The 18,292-nt window shown below is 56.9% G+C and overlaps 8 protein-coding genes across 8 annotated transcripts; 1 reads left to right on the forward strand and 7 right to left on the reverse strand.

Moving 5' to 3' along the window:
- Window positions 1-138: 138 nt before the first annotated feature.
- PHYSODRAFT_353552 (hypothetical protein) lies at window positions 139-2,194 on the reverse strand (the record flags this gene model as incomplete). Its single annotated transcript, XM_009517510.1, has 1 exon — window positions 139-2,194. One exon carries the CDS (start codon window positions 2,192-2,194, stop codon window positions 284-286), a length of 1,911 nt encoding a protein of 636 aa, XP_009515805.1. The 3' UTR covers window positions 139-283.
- Window positions 2,195-4,851: 2,657 nt separating this feature from the next.
- On the reverse strand, window positions 4,852-11,869 carry PHYSODRAFT_552275 (hypothetical protein; the record flags this gene model as incomplete). The annotated part of the gene is made up of 12 exons (XM_009517511.1): window positions 4,852-5,120; window positions 5,160-5,938; window positions 6,071-6,784; window positions 6,878-7,025; window positions 7,111-7,236; window positions 7,348-7,434; window positions 7,560-7,694; window positions 8,177-8,338; window positions 8,426-11,326; window positions 11,397-11,483; window positions 11,569-11,689; window positions 11,760-11,869. The coding sequence occupies 10 exons, from the start codon at window positions 11,867-11,869 to the stop codon at window positions 6,117-6,119; spliced, it is 4,545 nt and encodes a 1,514-aa protein (XP_009515806.1). The 3' UTR covers window positions 4,852-5,120; window positions 5,160-5,938; window positions 6,071-6,116.
- Window positions 11,870-12,064: 195 nt separating this feature from the next.
- Window positions 12,065-12,757, reverse strand: PHYSODRAFT_476494 (hypothetical protein; the record flags this gene model as incomplete). The annotated part of the gene is made up of 4 exons (XM_009517512.1): window positions 12,065-12,160; window positions 12,215-12,357; window positions 12,415-12,514; window positions 12,620-12,757. 4 exons carry the CDS (start codon window positions 12,755-12,757, stop codon window positions 12,065-12,067), a joined length of 477 nt encoding a protein of 158 aa, XP_009515807.1.
- A 93-nt stretch (window positions 12,758-12,850) lies between these two features.
- Window positions 12,851-13,222, reverse strand: PHYSODRAFT_465458 (hypothetical protein; the record flags this gene model as incomplete). Its single annotated transcript, XM_009517513.1, has 2 exons — window positions 12,851-12,961; window positions 13,022-13,222. Coding segments are annotated over 2 exons (312 nt in total), but the record flags the coding sequence as incomplete, so codon positions are not given.
- A 570-nt stretch (window positions 13,223-13,792) lies between these two features.
- On the reverse strand, window positions 13,793-14,407 carry PHYSODRAFT_405452 (hypothetical protein; the record flags this gene model as incomplete). Its single annotated transcript, XM_009517514.1, has 2 exons — window positions 13,793-13,994; window positions 14,091-14,407. Coding segments are annotated over 2 exons (519 nt in total), but the record flags the coding sequence as incomplete, so codon positions are not given.
- A 126-nt stretch (window positions 14,408-14,533) lies between these two features.
- Window positions 14,534-15,079, reverse strand: PHYSODRAFT_471799 (hypothetical protein; the record flags this gene model as incomplete). Its single annotated transcript, XM_009517515.1, has 1 exon — window positions 14,534-15,079. A coding segment is annotated over one exon (546 nt), but the record flags the coding sequence as incomplete, so codon positions are not given.
- Window positions 15,080-15,254: 175 nt separating this feature from the next.
- PHYSODRAFT_322198 (hypothetical protein) lies at window positions 15,255-16,567 on the reverse strand (the record flags this gene model as incomplete). The annotated part of the gene is made up of 4 exons (XM_009517516.1): window positions 15,255-15,590; window positions 15,667-15,747; window positions 15,827-15,886; window positions 15,968-16,567. The coding sequence occupies 4 exons, from the start codon at window positions 16,565-16,567 to the stop codon at window positions 15,255-15,257; spliced, it is 1,077 nt and encodes a 358-aa protein (XP_009515811.1).
- A 381-nt stretch (window positions 16,568-16,948) lies between these two features.
- Window positions 16,949-18,096, forward strand: PHYSODRAFT_468263 (hypothetical protein; the record flags this gene model as incomplete). Its single annotated transcript, XM_009517517.1, has 2 exons — window positions 16,949-17,530; window positions 17,608-18,096. 2 exons carry the CDS (start codon window positions 16,949-16,951, stop codon window positions 18,094-18,096), a joined length of 1,071 nt encoding a protein of 356 aa, XP_009515812.1.
- Window positions 18,097-18,292: the final 196 nt, after the last annotated feature.

Here is an 18,292-nt window from a genome sequence, read left to right on the forward strand (position 1 = left end):
GAGACTTGGGCAGATCGACCCAGATGGGTATCTGACGACGCACTCCAAGCCTCCTCCAGGTTAGCGCAGTGCCAGACTAACACTTTGACCTGCACTGGCAGGCAGGAATGAAATGATGAAAAGGTAAACTAAAAGGTTGGTCTGCAAAATGGCTTCTTTCTATGCAGTTTGGAATCCGCGGTCTACTCGCCTCCCAAGTCACTCTACATACCACATCTATCTAATGTTGCAAATTAAGGTATCAATCGAAAGAGATGGATCGTGGGCGCGAAGTCGAAGCCACTTATTCCTCGTCGGAGTCGCTGTAGTACTCACCGCGGGCCTCGGCCTCCTTGCGGGCTTTTTCCTTGGCCTTCTTCTCCTTGCGGGTGAGCTTGCGCTTGATCTTGGTCTTGGTGACGTTGCCGAAGGCGTCGACGGTCTCCTCCTCGTCCTTCTGCTCGATCTTGGTCTTGTCCTCCGCCTGCTGGCCCTCAATCGAGAGGAAACCGGCCTCAACGTTCCACGTCTCCTGGGTCAGGGCCGACGAGAACTCGTGGTGGTGGGTAATCATGAGCACACCACCGTTGAACTCCTTGATGGCCGAAGCAAGGGCGCCAAGCGAGTCGCGATCAAGGTAGTTCGTCGGCTCGTCAAGCACCAGGATGTGCGGGTTCAGCCACATAGCAGCAGCCAGCACGACCTTCACCTTCTGACCGCCGGACAGACCACGCATGCGCGAGTGGGTACCGAACTCGGCGTTCAGGCCGAAGTTGTCCAGGTGCTTCTGCACGGCAATGGCCGTAGGCGGGCGAGCCTGCAGGTTGGCGCGGGCAGCTTCGCGGTCATCGGCGATCTGGAGGAGCTTGTCCCAGCCCCACTTCTCACACTTCTCACGCGGCACCCAGGCGTTCTCGTCGACGGGGCACTTCTCCCACTTAAGCTCGTACTCGAAGCTCTTCTTGAATTTGCGGCGGGAGACAATCTCCTCCAGGACGCGCTTCTCGCCCTCCCAGTTCACCGGCTTCTTGTAGTGCAGCTTCTCCTCCGGGGTCAGCTTACGGGTCTCCTTGGCCAGAAGCTCCTTGTCCTCACCGGACTGGAAACGCCACTGGATGTACTGGTTGGCCGTCTCGTCGAGGTGCGACTCAATGTGGTGGAATGCGTGCTGGGCCACGTAGGCGAAACGCATGGCAGGGTGCTTCCACACCTGGCCGCTGGTCGGCTCCACCTCACCCGTCAGCATCTTGATCAGCGTCGACTTACCGGCACCGTTGGGTCCCAGCACGGCGATACGGCTCGACAGAGCGCACGTCACCGAGATGTTGTTGATCGACGGCTTCGAGGCACCAGGGTACTTGTACGAGCAGTTGGTCAGACGAATGATGGGCTTACCCTTGTTCTTGATGTCGGCAAGGAAACCAGGCTCCGGGAAGATGAACTTGACGTTCTCCGACTCGAGCTCGTAGTAGGCCTTGGCCTCGGGCTTCTGCTCCACGAACTTGGACAGGTTGCCCTTGTAGATCTTCAGCTTACGGGTCTCGTAGTGGATGATGTTAGTACACACGTTGTCGAGGAAGCCGGAGTCGTGGGACACCATGATGGAGGTGACGTTGGGCACGCTCGTCAGGTAGTTCTCGAGCCAAGCGACGTTCTTGACATCCAAGTGGTTCGTGGGCTCATCAAGCAGCAGAATGTCGGCCTTCAGCAGCATGGCACGCGACAGCTCGAGTTTCATCTTCCAACCACCGGACAGGGAGCCGACGGCCTGGGCCTGCATCTCGGCGGTAAAGCCGACATCGGCAAGAGCGTCCTCAACCTCCTTGCGGGGGGTGTTCTTCAGGTCGTCATCGATCAGGATGAAGTCGACCACGGACAGCTCGGCCTCCGAAGCCTGCAGGTTGTGCTCGACGAACACAGTCTTGAGCTCGTCCCTGCTGGGGAAGCCCTCGAGCTGGCCGTTGGCAATGGCGCGCATGAGCGTCGACTTACCACAACCGTTGGGGCCGCACAGACCGTAACGGTGGCCGCGCTTGAGGCGAAGGCGGGCGTTGTTCAGCAGAATCATACCACCGTAAGCAAGCGAGAACTCGCAGTTGCACAGGTCGGGGATGCCCTCATCGCAGTCCACGTCCTCAATGAAGATCGACTTGTTCTCCTTGAAGCAGCGGTCGCGGATCTCCTTAGACAGGGGCTTCAGGTTGTCGGCCTTCATGAAGGTCTTGAAGTAGGTCGAGATCTGCTTCTCGAAGGTGGCCTCGACGAAGTTGCGCGACACAACCAGGAAGTAGCAGATGCCCGTCACGTAGTCGACCGAGAAGCTGTCGATGTTGGCCTTGACGGCAGCCGGGTTGGCGGCGATCGACTCGACAACGACCTTGTGGATGTTCTCGTAGTCGACCTTGAGCTCGTCCTCGGACACCTCCATGGAACCACCGGCCACGAACAGGGTCTCGTGGGCGCGGGTGGCCACCTCACGGCACTCCGGGTCGGCCTGGGTCTCAATGACCTTCTTCAGGCCGGGCAGCAGCTTGGGGATGAAGAGCTGGGCCTCGGCGGGGTCGTCCATCAGCTTGCACATGTTGTCAATGATGACGGCGGCCTGACGCTTCACGGCGGTCTTGCCCTCAGCCAGAGCACGCTTCAGCAGCGGCTCCATGATGGCAAGAGCGGGGGCCTCCACGGTCTTGACGAACGTGGTCGAGGCCAGCTTGTGCGTGCACTCGGGCACCTCCGTGGGGTTGGCCAGGCAGCTCACCAGGGCGGGGATGAAGGGCTCGATATCCATGTTGCCCACGACGTTGCAGACCTTGGTCATGGTCTCCTTGGCGGCGATCTTGACCTCCTTGCGGGTGTCCCACATGCAGTCCGTCACCTCCGGGATGATGTCGGGCAGGCAGCGGCCCACCTGGTACGGGGCCACCTTGGAGAGCTCAGCCACGAGGTCGAGCGCGCCCTTCTTGGTCTGCCACTTCTTGGAGCGGTCCAGGCCGGCGAACAGGATCGGCAGGATGCGGATGGTCGAGTTCTTGTTGGCCGAGCTGACGATGGTCAGGGCAGCCTCCTGCGCCACGGGGCGCACCGCCGGCTTCTTGTCCGCCAGCAGGTCCAGGAACACGGAGAGCAGAGGCAAGAGGTACGCCTCCACGCGCTCGGCGTGCTTCTGCATGAGGTCGTCCACGACGTAGGCGGCCACGACCTTGGCATCCGCGTCGTTGCCCTCGAGGGCGTTGCGCAGCTCCTGGGAGACGACGCCAAGGTTCAGGTTTGCGTCGCCGGCCACGAGCTCCGAGACCTTCTCCGCCGCGACCTTCTGCTGGTCGGCCGAGCTCTTTAGGGCCTCCTTCAGGGCCTCCGTGAAGTGCTTGCTCTGGTCGATGGCGAGCTTGGTGATGCCGTCGGTGGGAGCGTACGGAGCCATGGTACCGAGAGAACTGTTCTTCCTTGGGGCAGTTGGCGTGGGGTACGTGAGGCGCTCGCTGGGCTTGGGCTCGGCGGAGTGAATTCCAAAATGACAGATCCGAGCGGCGGCGCGCCCAAGGCAAAACCGAGTTCATGTAAAAGGGCCCCCATGTGGCGCTCTCCGCCAGTCAAGAGGACGAAACCCCTGCTGGCCACTCAGGACAAGGCTGGGAAAGGGCGCGCCCCGCCAAGGGTTGTGTTTAACAGCGGGTCCCGTCCATGCAATCCTGCATCAGTAGCCAGTGCAATTTTTCTCACCGATGGTCGCCGCTGGCCCCGCGTCTTTGCAAAACACACCGTCGCTCGCAGCTCCTCGCCCGCGTCGAGGTCCATCGATCGATTCGCAAGGGCGAGCAGCCCGAGTCCGGCGGCATCTATCCATCAGAGCCACGCCTGGGGTGGTGGCGCCATCGCGGCCTGTCGCTCTCGGTGCGGACGGAGCTCAACGGACTTCATGCCTCCGTATCAACGGCTACATCCGGAAACGGTCGCGCAATAATGTTTCCGCATTTAACACCATACAATTTTCAAGTCTACGGCAGTTACGCACGAGTGGGCGACGTGGATCGCTCAGACCACTGAAAAGCAGGTGTTTCCCCCACGGATATTTTACCCCGCCGAAGCCGATGGGTAATCCGCTATCGGTCTTGCCGGGTCGCGAGATTTGCACAGGTCGTCATGGGGCAACGGGTTGTTGTTGGCCAACAATGCTATCTTTGGAGGGTTCCCCAATATGCAGGATCAAGCGCGGTTGAAGTCGCAGCGGAGGTCTTATCTTACTCATCGCAGGACCAGCAGCGTCGCAGTGCACGCTGTTTTCCGCCGGGCGGTTCTTGACGGCGCACCCGTGTCTTTGCCCGTGAAGTCAGCAGCGCTCATTGTCGCGGTGAGCGTTTCACTCGCTAGCTTGGAGGTGGTGTGCCCGTCAAAATACAGGCCTCTCACAGCACGCTGGATGTAAAGTGGCGCAAGGTGATTTACTTAGCCTTTCGGGGTAAGAAACTGGTTGCAAAGCACAGTCGCCAACCAGAGCGCTGGGCTTTTCGTTGCTGCAGCGACTGCCCGCCACACTCGTTTGGTGGTGAGCTGTATCGGATGAGACGGGGTATGTGTTTCCGATGGAAATGGCTCGGTTCTGGCCAAACGTCTCAGGCATATCGCGGCGTCATCGTTTTTTTCTGACTCTTCAGGATTCAGGCGGTACGTGGCCACAACGGTTGGCGGATGCAGGGCCGGCTTGGAAGCAGCGGCGAAGCACGCCGGCGCCGGCCGGCTGAGCGCCTTCCCTCTCGTTGCCGTCGGGTTCGTCTTCACGTCTTGCGCTCGCCACCAGCGCCTTGGCGCCAGGAAGGGGTGGCTGCCGCGACAGGCAGCGCGGCGCACGCCACGCTAATTGTACAGGCATAACTTGGAAATGTTAAACCAAGGTGTGTGGTGATTGAAGGGATGCGTGGCCCCCGACGCCTCTAGCCTTTGCGTTTGTATTGGGATCGATTGCACTGTTGCTCGTAGAGGTGGAGCCCTGGTAGGTACGTGTAGCGAGCACCAACTATGCTGCGGCAACAGGCTGAGCGGCGTATCGTTCAGTTTGCCGGCTCGCTGTTCGAACGGGCTGAATTCGGGGTGAGATCGCGCGAGTTTCGTTAGCGGAGACCACGGCACCAAAGCCAAAAATGCTGCTGCGTTATCAATGCAATGATAACGCAGCATTGCCGGTGCTGGGTTGTTCCGCCTCGCGTCTGCCGGTGTCACGGTCGAACGGCTTCTTGGTCAGCCCTTCTCCTTCCAGTTCCGCGGTCGCCGCAAACGAAAGTCGCTTGGTCGCCCGCTTTCTTGCCCGCTGCCTCGCATCGCATGGCTGCTGTTCGTAACGCCTCCGCTGCAACCTTCGTCTCACCACAGCTCTGTCCTCTTCCGATTAAATCGTCGAGGCTCGCTCCTCCGTAATCTGCGCTCGTCACGACTGGCTGGCCCGCTGGCTGACTGGCCTCCTCAAGAATTTCACTGGTTGTTTTCTGGTGCACGGTTGCCGCTGTTCGTGGCTCGCTCGCTCGCGCTCCGCAATCCGTTTCCCCGTGTCGCGTTCACGCGGCGAAATGGCTCCACTCAGCCAGAGCCTCGACAGCGCTGCCGCAGCTCCTCGGGCCGTTTCTTGTTCACGCCGTCGTCTGTTTCGCTGCCCAGCTCGACTGGAGCGGGTCCCGCGTGGCCCGATCTCGGTGGCGAAGCCCTTTTCCACTCTTGCCGCCCGACCGTGACGCGCCCGAACACGTGGCCTCGACCGGAAGCAAGCGACGTGGCGTTAAACGCGCTGGAGAGCTGAGTCAGCAGTCGACAAGCCTGCTAAACAGCATATTTCGTTGGCGTCGACCAGAGGAGCTCCCTCGCCATCGGTCCACGGATTTGAAGCGCCACCACCACAGCCACAGTAACAACAACAACACAGCACATCCACGGTAGACAGAACGAACACATGCCAGCACTGCACCGCATCGGACTGCACTGCAACAGGCAAACGGCTCACATGTTACTTGCTCAGCAAGACCCAAGCTCAGACTGCACCGAACATATAAAAAGCACTTTTTTCCAGAAGCACCACATTTGACTTTTTTTAAATGACAGTACCCACCCGTTTCGGAGCGTCGGCATGAGCTTCTTGCACGAATGCTGTGGGTTTACTCGTCCAGTTTTTTCTTGCTGTGACGCAGCGGCGACATCGCAGTATCCTTCGTGGCGGCCAGCGTTTCTACGGAAACCCACGGCGCCTTCGCCGACACACCCTCGAGATCAAAGTTAGGAGCACGAACGCCCGTACCTGGATGCGTGCTCACCGGGATGTAGGTGGAACCGTCATCGGCTGCGTGGCTCGGAGTCCATGTGCACGGGAACAACGTTCCGAAGCGCAGGTGCTGGATCACCGGCAACTTCTTCAGCACTTCACCCTCGTACAACTTGAGCATGCCACCGTTGGTCTTCTCCCATGACGGCAGTGCACTGATGTCGTTCAGCATGGGCGACGTTTCTGCGAAGGGCGAGCCCGCCTTCACCTCCTTGATGAACTTGATAGCGTCCAGGTACAAATACTCCTTGTGGTTGGCCTCGAGCACGCTGTCATCGTGCACGCTATCGGGCAGGATCTCGTGTGGGCCAATTAGCTGGGACGAACCGAAGTAAAACGGAAGGCAGTGGTAGTCATCCAAACCCCAGACGCCGTGAGAGCCTGCCGGCTCCAGCATGTACAGCTTCTGCAGGCGACGCATCAGCGCCAGGTAAGTTGTGAACAACCGCAGCACAAGAGCTGGGAAGTCCGACTGCTTGAAAAAGCCTAGCTTGTGCAGACAGCCTACAATACAAGAGCAGCAGTGGCAAAGAAAACGAAAAGGTCAGCACCGACACTCCACTTCACAGGCCCGAGCCTATATTCTGCAACACTCACACATCCACACGATGAAGCTGGTCTCGTGGCCCGTGCCGTAGTCGATACGGACACGGTTGCCGAACGAGTCGTCCAGGTACGCCGCCAGTTCAATGACAGCGCCACGCAGCTCCTCCGGCAGCATGTTCTCCTGCATCGCAGGAGTTCGCTGTTCATGAACAAGAGAACACAGTATCATGTCAGGCCCTCCACTCGTCGTCTCCCTCCGGTCTAGTAATAGCCCAAGTGCTCACCTCCACTACTCTGTCGTAGAACGTGCGGAAGGCTTTGTTGCCGAAGCGCATGGGCTGCTGGATGGGCGGGATCTCATCGATCCATGAGTTGATCTCGTTCACCAGTTCCACAGCCTTCTGGACGTTCTGTAGGCACACAAACAACAGCCACGGCAAGCGCGGGTAAGTCTCTCTGGCTCTATCCCTACTACTACTACTCGTAGCTCCTCTAACGACTGCAGCACTAGCTTAGCGCACCGGGGAGACTTCGTACTCGCTGGAGATGCGCTTGCCCTTGACACTCTTGTTCAGGTGCTTGACAAACACCAAGATCATCTGCTGGGCCTGAGGAAACGTAGCATAAATAAAATAAAATAACCCAACGAAGAAAAGATCAGATTTTTATGTCTCAAGAGCGACGGAGAGCGGGGCGACTCAAGGGACGCGCGGGTGGGGACGCTGGTACGCACCGGAGAGCCCAGGAAGTGGTGCAGGTCGCGCTGCGCGAAGATGGCGCGCGAGGGCTCCTTAAAGCCGCCGCTGGTTCCCGACTCGCTCATGGCGGCGCGCGTGCTTTTGCTTCGTTTTCTGGCTCCCCGTGAATTCTCGTTTTGTGTGAAGCACACCATTACCCTCGCTTTAGTGATCGACAGTGACATGCAACTTCAACTTGCCGTTTTTGAAGTTGCCTTTGATGCACTGCTTTGCCTCGCTTGGAAACTGGCAGCGAGTCGCATGCTGGCTGGTATTACATGGTGCGACGCGTTTGAATCGAGTTGGACCGGTCTCACTCACTCGTCTGTGCCACGAGCACTTGGGATGGTGTGGGTTTTCCTTTTTGTGGCCAACTTTGTGGGCATGTTGGTCCACACTCCTACCTCGTCAATAGTGCTTGTATCTGTTTGCATGAAGGAACACAGCTGACGGCGTCTACTTGTATCGTCCATTAATGTGTTTTTATCGACTGCTTGCTCAGACTCCGCTGCCCGTGGCTTCGCCGTGTGCAAGGTTTGGTTGATCTCCAGCGGAAAGATGGAGGTGTTTCTCGACGACGCACCAAGATTTAAAGCTGGATGGCATCAAAAACGTACGCAGGGACGTGGGCGTCCAGGACGCTGCGCTTGATCTTGGCACAGCGTGCAAACTCGAGCATGAAGATGAGCGTGTTGACCACGTCTACGGGTAGCTCCGTCGGCAGCGAAGGTGTCTTGCCCTTTTTATCGGCCTTCTCGGCGAAGATGTCGTTGACCTTGGTACGCACGAACTGACCCAGATAGGCCAGGAACTTCTCCGTGTACGACGGGTGGAACTGTTTGAAGATGGTGAGAATACCTACGAGCAGAGGCTCACCGTCGATTGGGTTCTTACCCACGCGACTGAGCGCGCCGAAGTTGCGGTCGTACTGCAGTTTCGGCATGTAGGCCACCACGAAGAGCATGAACATCGCTGCCAGGCCCTCCAACGGATCGGCGACTGTCACGTAGATCTTCTGGAACGGGTCATTCGCACCCGTGTTCTCCAGGTACTTGTTCAATTCCACAAGGACAGGATTGCCGTCGCTGCCCGGGTACGGCTTGTTCTTCGGATCACGGTAGTGCGCGCGAATGTCGTTCAGTAGAGAAATGTTCAGCGTGTCCAGGGCCGTGGCCAGCAGATTCGCGTCAAGGCGGCTCGAAAACGACAACTCGCTCGAAATCTGTCGCCGGATGAGTGCCGCCTGGCCAATAATCAGCACAGCCTTAAGCAGCTTGCTCATGATCTTCTCAACCTTTTTCAACGCGGCTTCGTACAACTTCGTTGAGTGCTCTGGCAACTTCCATTCTGGCACAAGAGCTGCGGAGAGCTGGTCCAGCAGCGGGTAGTAGGGAGTCACGGCTGACCCCCAGAACTTGACCAAATTGTTGAGTGTGTGCACGATACGGAACGAAAGCATACGATCCAAACCTGCAAGACCCAGCAGCCCCACACTCTTGTGCAACACCGAGAAAGCCCCGATGCCGCAGACTTCTTGGCCATCTTCAGAGAACCAACCAATGGACTGCGGGGAGTAAATAGTCGTGTGGGGGTCAGTCATGATGAAAAGCGCATGCATGAGGCGTCCCATAAAGTTAACGCTCATATCGCCCGACGGCGGCTGGAAGCGTGGAATCGGGATAGCGCGACTCTGGTACTGTGATGCGCGATCGTACACTTTCTTCTTCAAGTAGCGGTTGCACTCCTGCTCGACGTTGTAGTTGATAATGCGCGACAGCTCCTCATGCCACATGCGTAGACCATAAATGCCGATGTAGTCTTGGATGTACTCGAAGGACAGCCGGTAAGCATCCAGGTTGGACGCCAACTTCACAAAGATCTCGTTGCACTCTTCGGACGTGTTCTTCTCGAAAATCAACACGTCGTGGAAAGCGAGAGACACGCGGTAAACGAGCTCCTTGCGCAAACCATCCTCCAGCACTTGTCGAGGGTCGACCTCAATGATACCGAGCAGAGTACGCTTCATCGCCAGAATACCTTCGGTGTACTTGGAAACCTCGTTGGTCGCACGCGCAAGACGGTAGCGCTCGTTCAACTGGGCGTGGTTCTTCAGCAACGTGTTCTCGAATTTTACCGGAATTGGCTTCATGTGGTCAGTCTGAAGCTTGATGATGCCTGCCAGGATACGGAAGACACTCTGTGGGATCACTTCCATCACGCGCCGCACGTAGTCCACAAGCTCAGCCGAATAATACTCGGCGACAGAGATCACATCCTCAGAGCCGCACTGATGGATACGAGTGAGCGGCACGTCCAGGATTGACGCAAACTTGAGGAACATTGCACGCAGCAAAATAACAGACGACGGATCGTTTTTCACGCGCTGGTGCAGGATCTTCATGAAGTCGTTGATAATCTCCCAGCCGTAGGAGAGATCCGATACGTTCTCGATGATGCCCATGACCTCGTCTCGAATGCGCACAGTGCGCACCATTTCTGTGAGAAACTCGCGCGATTCCTCCAGGTATGCCTTAACTTGCAAATTTGTGTCAATTTGGTCAAACTGCTCAACGTGGCCCAGTGCCTCAATCAAACGCTTAATGCGTCGTCCAGCCTTGACGTGATCCACGTAATCCAGACTGTTCACCTTCTCAGCCAAATCTTTGAACCATTTCATAAGATCCTCGTTGCGCTCGACACGCGTAAGCGGCTTTTCTCCGGAGAAATACTCGCTCAGTTCCTCCATGCGCTCTGAAGTTTCCTTCATGCAGCGCTGCCACCGATCTTCCTTGCTGGCCAACAGCGCTTCAAACATCTGCTTCAGCTTCCACTCGAGCTGTGAAACCTTGAGCAGCAGAGTAATCAGTTTATCCGGGTCTGTGCCTTTATCGAAGATTTCGCGCTGCGCCGTGGAGTTCTCCATCATGGGGATCACCGGTTGAATTCGAGAGTGCATCATTGTCCATCGGATCGTCACGTTGGCGTTACGGATACAGTTTAGCAGTGGGTCCAGGTTCTCCAGCACGTACATCTCCGTAAGCACACCTTCAGTAAGGAAGTAGTTCAGTTCATCGATAGAGCGCTGCGTCTGCTGTGCCTTCTTCTTGGTAATGTGTGCGATGTTCGACGGTTCCAGCGTGTTAGCTAGCGCCAAGCGCGCTGCCGGGTACGCAGCCCACTCCAACGACAGGTCAGCCACAGCTCCCATATACGTGGTCAGAATGAAGTTGTCGTTGAAGTGGCGGTCCACGATTTCACGCATACTCGCCTTCTCGTGGATGAGAATATCCGGTGCGAAGAACAGAATCACAAACAGCATCGAAGCCTGCGCTGCGAGTCGAGTAGACCGATGCGTGCGGTGCGGGAAGCACGGTTCTTGCAGATACACATCATCGGACTGCAGTTTGCCGATTACCATGCTCACAACTTCCTCCGGGGGTTGGAAGCGCTTGAAGTACCGCTCAGGGTACTGAGCCGGTTTCGGCTGACCAGGTAGATAACCCGTCACACGGCACAGCTTGCAGACTTCATCAATATTTTCCAGCGCCGATTCGCCCTTGCTTCGGTAGAACGCGATGACCATCTTCTCTCGCGTGGGTCCGGGAATTTTGCGGTCCAGCAGCAGCAAGATCACTCCGTAGAGGTATAGGGCCTCGCACATGAGCTGCGCACCGTCCGTATCCAGCAAAATGTTGGCCAGCGTGTGCTGGATGAAGAACCCTTTCTCCAGATTGTCCAAAAACTCCAAGTAGTCGCTAATGTACTGCAATGATACAGACACACTCACCCAGGTCAGATCAATACACTCTGTAACACCCAGCATCATAGCAGACCTTGTAAATGCCGTCGAAAAGCTGGTAGAATCGGTCCAAAATGTCCTCGTGGTTGTCCATGAACTCGTCGTCCACATCCAGCAGCTCCTGCAGTAGAAAATCCCCGTGGTCAGACCTCTAACTTCGATAGTTCCAAGTCAAAACACCAATAAAACCCCGTTCAGGGACCGACCGTGTTGCTGTTGACCATGTTCTCGAAGTCCTCTGGGTTTTTCAGGTACGCGAAGTCGAACAGGATGTTGAGGTACTTGAGCTGCTCCGGGTCCTCCACGTGCGAGGGCCCCATGAAGACGCTGTAGCCAAAACAAAACATCGAGTCAGAGTCGCCCTCCCCCTTCCTACTATCCACTGCGCAGCGCGCACCCCGGGATGTTGTTGGACAGACGCAGCAGCTCGGCGATGATGGCGCTGCCGCGACTCACCAGCCGCAGCAGCGTCTGGCCGCAGTCGTTCTCCTCCGCCAGGAACTCCATGGCCGCACGCAGATACGACGACGAGGAAGCCGGCCTTGAAGCGATTGTGCCGTAAGCTTAATGCAAAAAGGGGGAGGGATGTCGCACGTCAAATTGACCCCTAATTACAGTCACGTAGAGTCCTAATTATGCGCTAATTTGACGGGAATTGCCGTAACATCAGCTGTGCACAAGTTGAAGTGCGACCAGCTGCTGCTACTCGAAGCGGAAGGTGTGCAGCATGTCCACGACGGCATCGAGACTGATGCGCTCGCTGGGCTCGTAGCAGCACATGTGCTGGATCAGGCTCCACTGGAGGTCGTTGAGCTTCTTGGAGCGAGGCGGCAGGGCTTTCCGCTTCGTCACGTGGAACTTAACCGCAGCCTCGGGCAGCCCAGCCCACGGGAAGGTTCCGCTGATGAGCTCGAGGATGCACATGCCAAACCCGTAGACGTCCGACATCACCGTGGGGTCTTCGCCCTTGAGGTACTCAGGAGCCTTCCAGGGCACTGCTCCCGCGTTGGCGTGAGCGGTGTGGCGGCCCTTTCCGGAACGCTTGAGGACACTCATGCCAAAGTCGCCGAGCTTGATGGTCTTGCCGTCCGTGCCGACCATGAAGTTGTTCCCCTTCAGGTCGCAGTGGACGATTCCGCGCTCGTGCAGATACTTCAGTCCGATCCCCGCCAGAACCAGACACCGCATAATGTCAGCCGGGTGGCCACCGTTCTCTTCGTAATTGTAGCCCGGTCGAGCACATGCGAGCTCCTTTACGTGGGAGGTCAGCGAGGTCGATTTAGCTGGCTCGCACACGAAGAATGGGGTGCCGACGTGGCAAGCTCCGTAGAGGTAAACCACGTTCTGGTGGTTCAGCATGAACCAGTGATCCGCCTCACGCCTGAACAGCTCCATCGCGTCTTCTTCACTCGACCCGCTGCTGCTTGCTGGGGGTGAACCAGCCTTCGATGAAGGACTTGCTGGGGCCTGTGACTTGAGGATCTTCACCACAACCTCCGTATCGAACCATTTGCCGTAGTACACGTCCCCGAAGCCGCCCTGGGCAATATGCTTACCCAGCACCACCTCGTAGGGCGGGATGAACCAGCTAGGAACCACCTCAGCGCTGCTCCCCATCGTGTCCAGCACTGTGAGCGCCTGCGACATAGCCTCCAGAACAGAGTTGGGGTAGGAGCTTCGACGTTTTTGTAGCTCGAACTGAAGCAGCATCTGCGCTTCCAGCCTGGTTTTCGGGTCACTCAGCTGCCGCTTCAACTCCTCCGCGTTCTTGAGGCATGCTTGAAAAGCACGGAGTTGCTCCCGACGAGCCTTATTCCACTTGAGCAGCCAATCGTGGATGTCTTGCGTGTCGAGGACAGTGTCAGCGGCAACATCAATGGAGTCGGACGAGCCTTCATGGATGTCGGCAAGGGCAACATGAGTAGGAGCTGGCCTAGGGGTAGCACGCAGCTCAGCAAGTGTCAGAAGGCGATCAATTTCATGGTGGAAGATAGCGACGTTCTGGGCTGCTGCGCGCGAAGCGCAGAAGCTGGCAACCACACTGCTGCTCGACTGTTCTTTCCCGAGATCACGCCGCGTGAGTTGATCGTAGAACAGATCCAAGACGCCCACAAATCCTTCCATAACGGTAGTGGCCTCCTTGATGTTTTCACGCGATTGCAGCTGTGCGCGCAGACCCTTTAGTCGATCAATCACGTCCTGGAGCATTGCTCCGTTGGTCTCTGGCACCTCCTTGTACTTTTGCTCCAGGTGTGGCATTGCCTTCACTACTTTCACGTTCATCCTCGGTACGATGAAGGCATCAATATTGTTTGGAGGGGTATACGCTTCGTGCTCTTCAGTTGGGTCGTCTTCAGAATTCAAACTCACACTCAAATCCACTGGAGCTTTCTTGTCGGATGGAGACACTGAGGCTCTGACAAACGCCTGCAGTTGATGCACAACGTACCACATGCTGGCTCTCCTGTCGGGCGCCCTCGTACACATCCGTTCGACCAAGTCCCATTCACGCTCGCTCAAGAACTGCGGACGCTTCTGTGGCAACACGGGCACCTTCTCATCCCCGAACATGGACACCCATTGACGAGTGTTGTAAATGGCCAATCCAAATGCGAAAATGTCGTTGGGCACACTCCACGTTGGCACGTGCAACTCGTGCTGGTTATCGTCGTCATTTGCAGCTGCCAAAGCCGCCAAGCTAAACATGTTGGAAACACCACGCTGTAACGAGGCCGACGTCTTCCTTTTGACGGGGACCAGTCCCAATCCACTCAGCACACCACTGGACGTGACTTGGTGGCGAGCTAGGAGTCTGCTGTCATCGAAGTTCTTGTATCCGAGCTCTCGTTCGTGCAGGTACTGAAGTCCAAGGGCCCAACCGAGCAATGGCTCCCACGACTGCGCATTTGCACGGTTCGAAACCAAGGGCTCCGCGGGTTCATGCACGACAAATGGCTCTTTGCCAATGTGACACGCTCCGAGCATCTTGGCCACATGCGGGTGGTTCAGATCCGCCCACACGGTTGCCTGGCGCAGACATGCTTCCTCTTCCTCCTCCCACGTCGTCGGATCTCCCGACCCCGTTTGCAAGACCTCTCCGGTCAGACACTTGCTCACTCGAACCACATCCAGATAGTAGATCCCTCTCTCGCATAGGAGGTCGTGTGGGGACAAGAACCAGCTGGGAGGCTCCGCCACCAGCACGATCCCCGAGTGGCGCACGACCTCATTGTACACGTCCGACATGACGTCCAGCTCGTCGGGGGTCAGGATGTGGTGGTACGTCACCAGATCGTGTTTCAGCAGCGTCAGCAGCTCCATCTGCTGCATCTCGTCGCCCATGGCCTCGAGCAGGCGCTGCTCGTCGCTGAGAATATGCTGGAACCGGTGCACGCGCTCCTGGCGCTCGGAGCTCAGCTGCTCTCGCCACTGCGTGACCTCCGGCGTCTTCTCAAGCCCCATGACCTCCATGTACGACTCCACCACGCGGCCGAAGCGCAGCAGGGTGTTCACGACGCGCCCGGTCACCGCCAGCTTGAGCAGCACCCGCGTCTCGGACTCGTAGGCGCTCAGTTGGCCGTTGAGGTTCAGGCCCCGACGGCAGACGGAGTTCTTGAGCACGAAGTCATTGCGCAGCGCCACCAAGTAGTCCCCCAGGCGGTCGGGCGTCTTGATGGCCTTCTGCGGGCGGTTGCTTCGGTGCCAGCGATTCGGCATCGTCGGGGATTGATTGATTGATTGATCAATCGGGAAATGATCTATGGGTACATAATTTCTATGACTGAAAGATCGCGGCAAAAAAAAGTCCGGGGGAGCGCAATTCTTCAGGTTTACCACTTCAAGTTGTCAAGTCAATGGCATTTGTAGTTCTTAGAACCTAGGGGTTATGTGGCTACAGCCACTGCGTCCGCATGGCGAGCAATCTGGCCTCGGGAGGCGGGATTCGGAGACTCACATTGGCGACCACGTCGATCTTGGCTCGGACCTCGGGCGTCAGCTTGTTAACGAAGTTGAGAGCGTCCAGGTTTTCGTCGAGCTGCGCCACGCTGGAGGCGCCCAGGATGACTGTCGAAACCCTCTCGTTGGAGACGCACCACGCGATGGCGAGTTGAGCGAGTGTGCAGCCGATCTCTTGGGCGATTGCGGCAAGCTTGTCTGCCTTTGCGACTCTCTCCTCGAAGCTGTCGGCCACGTAGTTCATGTAAGATGACATCGACAGGCGAGAGCCCTGCAGTCAAATGACCAATGCCAGTGTACGTGTGAGACTGCATGCATGGTCAGGAATTCAATCAAGATGCACTCACCTCGGGAATTCCTTTGCTGTATTTGCCAGTCAAGACCCCGAATGCGAGAGGGGACCACGTCGTAAGCCCATAGCCGTATGTCTGCAGAGAAATAACTTGATCAGTGGAAGCATTGACGACCAGTAGGGAGTACATACAATACACTTGCCTTGTGCAGAACTTCGTAGTCGAGCTCGACACGCGAGCGCTCCAGAATGTGATACTGCGGTTGATCGAAGGCCTGGAGAGCAGCGACTCGAAAATGAACATTAGCGACAAAACCAACGCACTTGTCATCACAACTAACAACATTTCAGCTTACCGGACGAACGAGGCCAAGACGGTCGGCGATTTCGCACGCCTCGATGACATCGTGCGCACTCCATTCGCTTGTTCCCCAGTAGAACGCCCACCCCCGCTTGATCACGTAGTTCATTGCTCGCACGGTCTCCTCGATTGGCGTGCACGGGTCGGGTCGGTGGCAGAAAATGGTGTCGACGTATTCGAGTCCCAGGCGCTTCAGCGAGGCCTTGGTGCCTTCCACGACATGCTTGCGACTCAGCCCCTGCTCATTGGGCCCGGCCTTCTGGTCACCGCCGTGCTTGGTGCCGAAGAAGATTTTCGTGCTCACGACCAGATCCTCTCGAGTCCAGACGCCCCGTTCAACGCCCGTTGCAATGATCTTCCCCATGAATTCCTCTGAATGTCCCCCAGCGTACGCCTCGGCCGTGTCGAAGAAGTTGACGCCTCGCTTGAAAGCCCGCTCCATGACGGAGTACGATTTCTCGAAATCCAACTGCGTGTTGAAGGTGACGAAGCTGCCGAACGAGAGTTGCGAGACCAGCAGTCCCGTGTTACCCAGGAAACGATACATCATGTTGTTACCCCCAGAGGTGGCGGCGGTGGAGGAGGAGGTTGACATGCTCGGATACAGTATCTTAGACCAAAGCTGTGGTGATGATCTCCGGACCGTGGTCTGGGATATCCAGGCTAAATGATAGGCCGTTGAAGCTGAAGCAGAAGATCGCAATGATGCTTGACAACTTATCATTGATAAGTTATCAACGGCGAGCACCATTGCTTGCCCTGCATCATATAGATTATGTAGGTAGTTGTGGTGCATCATTATTGCGTCTGTTGTGGCACTGCGCGCGACGTTCATAATCGTCTGGAATGGATAATCTTTCGGACACCTGTCAATAGGGGCGGAGGCCTTGCTTTCGAGTGCCGTTGTCATTCATTCTTTCATTTGCCTCGTTCTGAACAAGCCACTCATACTTCAACCAGTTCTTCCAAGCCCACGATGAGTGCTGTCCGAAAATCCGCTCACAACATGAAGTACCGCTTCCTGGGCAACACGGGGCTGCTGGTCTCCCAACTCTCGTTCGGAAGCTTCGTCACCTTCAACACGCAAAATGACTTCGAGAAAACGTACGCCATCATGGAGCACGCTTTCAAGAACGGCATCAACTTCTTCGACAACGCCGAGGCTTACGCCGACGGGGAGTCCGAAGTTTGCATGGGCAAGATCATTGCAACGGGCGTTGAACGGGGCGTCTGGACTCGAGAGGATCTGGTCATCAGCACCAAGATTTTCTTCGGTGCGAAGATGTTCTCCGGTGGCGGTGGCCCGAACGACACGGGGCTGAGCCGTAAGCACGTTGTCGAGGGCACGAAGGCGTCGCTCAAGCGCTTCGGATTGCAGTACGTGGACCTGATCTTCTGCCACCGTCAAGACCCGTACACTCCTATGGAAGAGATTGTTCGTGCGATGAACTACGTCATCGAGCAGGGGTGGGCGTTCTACTGGGGGACGAGCGAGTGGACGGCTGCGGAGATCATGGAGGCTTGCGAGGTGGCTGACCGCCTCGGCCTCATTCGTCCGGTATGGTGTACAATTCATTTCGTACAGAATATCGAGAACTTTTCCATACTAACGTTGACCTGTTGCGGTGTTTGCAGGCCTTCGACCAGACCCGCTACAACATCCTGGACCGCTCTCGCGTGGACTACGACTTCGTGAACTTGAACAAGAAATACAACTACGGAGTCACCGCCTTCTACGCGTTGGCCGGTGGTGTGCTGACCGGTAAGTACAGCAATGGCACCCCCAAGGGATCTCGCATCATCATCCAAGCGTTCACAAAGATGATCGAGAATGGCCTCGAGGAGAAGACCGCGAAGGCCCTGCAGCTCGCTGAAGTGGCCAAGGAAGTGGGCTGTACCCTACCCCAGCTAGCAATCGCCTGGAGCGTCTCGAACGAGAACGTATCGACGGTGTTGCTTGGTGCTTCGCGAATCGAGCAACTGGACGAGAACCTCAAGGCTCTGGAGTTCGCCGACCAGATCACTCCAGCGATCCGAGCCAAGATCGATGCCATCGCCCAGTTCACGCCGGAGACGCCACAGGTTCAGGCGGTCGTGCACGATATGCGCAGCAAGTGGCTGTAAGTTTCAATTGGGCGACAGGCTTCCCTTTCACTGTGAGCTCCAAGGCCAGGGGGGAGGTGGAAGTTCAGGGATAAGCGTTCCTAGGTTTCGAAGACCGATAATGAAACTCTCGTTCATAATGCTGAGCAAGGTGGTGAGGTAGGTTGGAAGAGATGAGTTCAACCGGACCTCCCATTATTTTTGGTGCTGGAATCCA

This window comes from Phytophthora sojae (assembly GCF_000149755.1).
Source record: "Phytophthora sojae unplaced genomic scaffold PHYSOscaffold_1, whole genome shotgun sequence".
Classification (NCBI taxonomy): Eukaryota; Oomycota; class Peronosporomycetes; order Peronosporales; family Peronosporaceae; genus Phytophthora; species Phytophthora sojae.